We start from the raw sequence: 4,887 nt of genomic DNA on the forward strand, positions 1-4,887 counted from the left end.
TCTAGGCCGTGAATTAATTTCTGTACTAGTTGTTTGCTGCGAACGTGTAAGTGTATGCATTTTGGGTTAGACTTAACCCAAATGCATACACTTACACGTTCGCAGCAATAATTTATTCTATTCACAGCATAAACTTATTCCTCTTCATATACAAGCTTCTTTTACTACTTTTGTAATATTTTAGCTTGCAACTCAATGTTCATTTGGTAAATTTGCATGAATATAGCGACCTGCAGCGATGTATTTGAGTCATAACGTTTATTTTTCTTTTACTGCTGCTTTTACCTCCGGTGTAACCCATGGTACACCTATGTATATATATATATAAATATTTGTGTGTGTATGTGTGTATTAGAGTGTCATAAAATTACACTTTTTTTTTTTAATTAAATGTGCATATGCTTTACATTTTAGCAATATGTAAAGTTCCTTTATTTATTAATAAGCAAAATTTAACACATTTGCCTAGTAAAGATTGTATTGGTCCTATCCATTTGATTAATGGCATAATGGACAAAAATATGTACAAATATATAGTTAAGAATGTTATGCTACCACATGCTTAAGACAAAATGCCTCGAGGAAGGATGTTTTAGAAGGACAATGACCCAAAGCACACTTCAACCCTTATAAAAGACTTTTTCAAAAACAAAAAAATTCAATTAATGGAATTGACATAGCAAAGTCCTTACCTTAATTTGATTGAACATCTATGGAAACACATAGATTGACGAATTTCAGGTTAAAAATCAGCAAGTAAGTTTGATTTATTAAATACTCTGAAACAAGAATGGCGAAAAATAAAAATTATTGTGATTATGAAGCTGGTGGACTCAATTCCTTGTCACTGTCAAGCAGTAATTAATGCTAAGGGTTTCCCGACAAAGTACTAAAGCAATTTACTTTAAAATAAAGTATTTTCAATTTAAAAAATGTTTAAAAAAAAATCTAATTCAAGTTTTTTATTTTTGTCCGGATACTTTTGCACGCGGAAATTTTAATTAAATGAACTTTTAAGATTAGATTGCTTAGATTTAGTAAAAATTCGTTTGTTTTTAGATTTGTAATCAATTTTTAGACGTTTCAGTGAAATTGGACTTTTCATTCAAAAGTTATCTCAAGTTATGCACTTGTCCGGTTACTTTTGCATGCTACTTATATATATATATATATATATATATATATATATATATATATATATATATATATATATATATATATATATATATATATATATATATATATATATATATATATATATATATATATATATATATATATATATATATATATATATATATATATAAAACGATCTATGATGCAAAATGCACTCTTGAAAACAGCAAGGTAATTTGAAGGTAAGTTTCCAACCAAGTATGAATTTAGAAACCAAGGGGCATAACAGACAGATGAGAAGAAGGCTGCTTTAACAAATTTTATTGTTTATTATTCATTTTTTCATTATTTTATTATACTGTACCTAGCTTTAAAGCAAGCTTCAGGTTGATGGAAACAAAATCCAGGAACTTCTTCTTCTAAATAGAAAATAAAAAATTAGCATAGTTTTTAACCACCCCTGAAAAATGTCTTTGGGACAACCTTTGGATCTAGTTGCAAAGTTATACAAGAATTTTGTTACATAAATCAAGATCAATATTTATTTGGTATTCTAAACTGCCTCATTTTTCAAAAATGACCCCTACAAAATTTACCGGTACGGTCTGATAGGTGATGAGTAGTCTGAAAATGTAGAAAATTTTTTTGCAAAATTTTTTGCAAAAAGTAGTTTGCACTTTTAGACAATCCAATCAATAATAACCCAGGTCAATGGTAGCCTGATTCCATAACGCTGTAATTTATTACTGCGGTTAATTATATTGAAAAAAAATAATTTTCATGCGCTTTATGTAGTTAATCAATTACTTTAGACGTCATCATCCGGTGAAACGTCATCATCAGGTGAAACATTTCAACATCAGTTTAGACAAAATTATAAAAAAATCAAAAATTTCACTTTACAAAGTAAAGAATTATTTAATTACAAACATATGATAAGTTATATATTTGTATGGTTTTGAATGAATATTATGGTTTTGAACGAATGCTAAATCTAAATGAATTATTCTTTAAACAGCTGTATTATTGAACTAAAAATAAATAAAATTTATATATGTAAATGGTTGCTAGAAACGGGTGCCAAGAGCGCCCCTGAACTTATTATTTATTAAGTATACGTAATATATATACTTCTTTGACTTTCCTTGCTTCACTACACTTCTTAAAATAAATAAAACTTATATATATAAATAACTGCTAAAAACGAGCGTCACGGGCACCTCTGAATTTTTTAGTGCCCAAATGCGCGGGAAAAAAATCTAAATACTTTAAAATACAATAGCTATTGGACTTTGAAATAGTAATACAATAGTTATTGTAATTGTTTTTCATTCCAGAAATACAATACAAAAGTTATTGTAATTGTTTTACATCACAGCAATACAATACAATAGTTTTAGAACTTCAATGTATTGTTAGAATTAACCATGAGCGAGACTAGGTTTTTTCAAACCGAGAAGAGACTGAGACGAGAAGTTAGTACTTCTCGTGAGACCGAGAGCGAGACGAGAAATTTAACAATTTTTGAAAACAAATTTATTAAAATCCAAGTAAAAAAAAAAAATTGTAAACATGGTTTTGACAAATAGACACAAATGACATTTGTTAAATGTACACAACTTTTTCAAATATTAATTCAGAATTTTTTTGCCAAACTTTTCCAACAAGACAATATTTTCTCTGATTAAGATGATTTGTTCTACTTTTTCTGGGTGTATATTGTGTCTGGATGATCGGACTACATTTCCACCTGAGCTAAAAACTCTCTCTGATTTAGTTAAACTTGCTGGAATAGCTAAAATTTGTCTAGCTAATGAAGAGAGTTCTGGCAATGTATTTGAATGCAATTTCCACCAATCAAGAATCAGAAAGTCTTTTTTGGCATCAGGGAGATATTCATACTGGCACATTTCGCTCAAAATAGGATTCAGTTCAGATGTTGGCTCTTGTTTTTCAAGTCTGACGTTTAACTTGCGCTTCAGTTTTGAATTGGTGGAAAAATCTGCTGAAAGGACTCTGGCAACAGGTTGGCACTCAACATTATCCTTAAACTGTGAGGCTAACCATTCTTTTGTTGCTTGAAATTTTTTGAAGAGCTTCAAGTGAAGTCCCTTTAAAGCAGGATTTAAGTAGTTTGCTGTAGCACTCAATAAGTTTCCAGTCTGACAAAGAGGAAATCTTTTCTCAATGCAGCTTTTGAAGTTTTTTGCATACAAGACACCGTAGCCATTTTTTCCATCCGTCTCAATAAATTGATCAATTTTGTCATGAATTAAACAAAGAGAATCGGCGACAGTATTAATTGTTGGAATAGACTCAGCCGACCACGTTTCTGTAGCTTCTTTAAGTGGTGCCAAAATTTCTACTGCTCCCTCCATTGATTTCCACTGTGATGCACTGATGGTCTTTGAAGAAAAATATCTTCATTTGCACATAAGCTGATAATTGCACTCTTTAGATGTAGGACCGAAGCAATGCAATCTAGTTCACTATTCTATCTTGTGTCAACAGATTGGCGTAACTGTCTAAAATTGATTCCTTGAGCGTCTGATTTTGATTCAAGCAACTCAGCTGCAACTGTTGACTGGTGAGTTAAATAAGCCAAATCTTTGCATGTTTGCAACGCATCATCCATTCCAGCAGTCATTCCAAATGAGTCTCGAACTGCACATTGCAAAATATGATTGTTGCACAAGTATTGGTTAAGGCGCTTTGACAATTTGACTGCAAGTTTCATGTTTCTTACCTGATTGTTCACGCAGTAGATTGGCAAATCAACAAGCAAATTTAGTTCTTCTAAGAAAGAATCCAGCTTTTCTTCAATTAAGATACCTGTGTATCTGCCTGGGAACTGTTGGACATGGGATGTCCAGTGATGTAGTCTCCAATTTTCGTCAATAGCATGAAAAGTCCAAGAGATGTAGCTGTCCTGAGCTCTAGAAGTCCAAAGGTCAGAAGTAAATGCAGCACTTTTTAGATTTGACGTAATCTCCATTATTATGCTCTTCATTCCAGCTTGAACTTCTCTTGACCGAATTGAAAACTTTCTTGAATATGTTGTTCTGTGATGAAGGCTCAGTTTAGGGTTTGCAATGTCAAACAATTTCTTGAAACCTCTTCCTTCGACTGCTGAAAAGGATGCCAGATCAGGGCAAAAGTAATCCAGCATTGCAGAGTCAAACTGTTTTTGAATGGAACTGTCTTTGTCATATTTGGACTTTGTTTCAAGCATTTCGACCATGGTTCGTTGTTTCTTCTTAGGAGGAGGAAGAAGAGAGTCGTCAGTTTTTTCAGAATACTCAACGTAATTTTGGCTGTGTTTTTTTTCGAGGTGACGATGAAGTCCGCTTGTGTTTCCATCTTTTGTTTTTAAAGACTTTTTGCACGCCTTACATTCAGCACCGTCACTTGTTTTTTGAAAATATCTCCAGGTTTTTTTTTTGTTGTTGATATTTTTGATCATTGAAATGAGGCAAGAATATTTCTTTTCAATATGAACAATGTGTGTCAAGTTGAATCCCATTGTTAAACTAATGAAATTCGAAAGTGAACCATTTTATACAAAAAGTTTTTGTATTTCAAATCTAATTAAAAATATTTAAAATCTAATTAAAATTTTTTAATTAATTTTTTAAAAAAAATCTAATTAAAAAATCTAATTAAAAATCTAATTAAAATCACGGAGTCAAAATATTAATTAATTAAAAAAACAAATTATTAAGCATTTTGAAAATTTTAATAATTCCTAATTTTGAAAATAATATAATATTT

The 4,887-nt window shown here is 30.7% G+C and overlaps 1 protein-coding gene across 1 annotated transcript; it reads right to left on the reverse strand.

Annotated features, from left to right (window-relative positions):
- Positions 1 to 3,610: 3,610 nt before the first annotated feature.
- LOC136082534 (E3 SUMO-protein ligase ZBED1-like) lies at positions 3,611 to 4,639 on the reverse strand. The gene has a single exon (XM_065801942.1). The coding sequence runs from the start codon at positions 4,637 to 4,639 to the stop codon at positions 3,611 to 3,613; it is 1,029 nt and encodes a 342-aa protein (XP_065658014.1).
- Positions 4,640 to 4,887: the final 248 nt, after the last annotated feature.

The sequence above is a fragment of the Hydra vulgaris genome, chromosome 07 (genome assembly GCF_038396675.1).
Source record: "Hydra vulgaris chromosome 07, alternate assembly HydraT2T_AEP".
Taxonomy (NCBI): domain Eukaryota; kingdom Metazoa; phylum Cnidaria; class Hydrozoa; order Anthoathecata; family Hydridae; genus Hydra; species Hydra vulgaris.

What these genes read in the sequence shown, in the direction of transcription:
- LOC136082534 (XM_065801942.1), bottom strand. Translation starts at nt 4,639, where the DNA reads ATGGGATTCAACTTGACACACATTGTTCATATTGAAAAGAAATATTCT.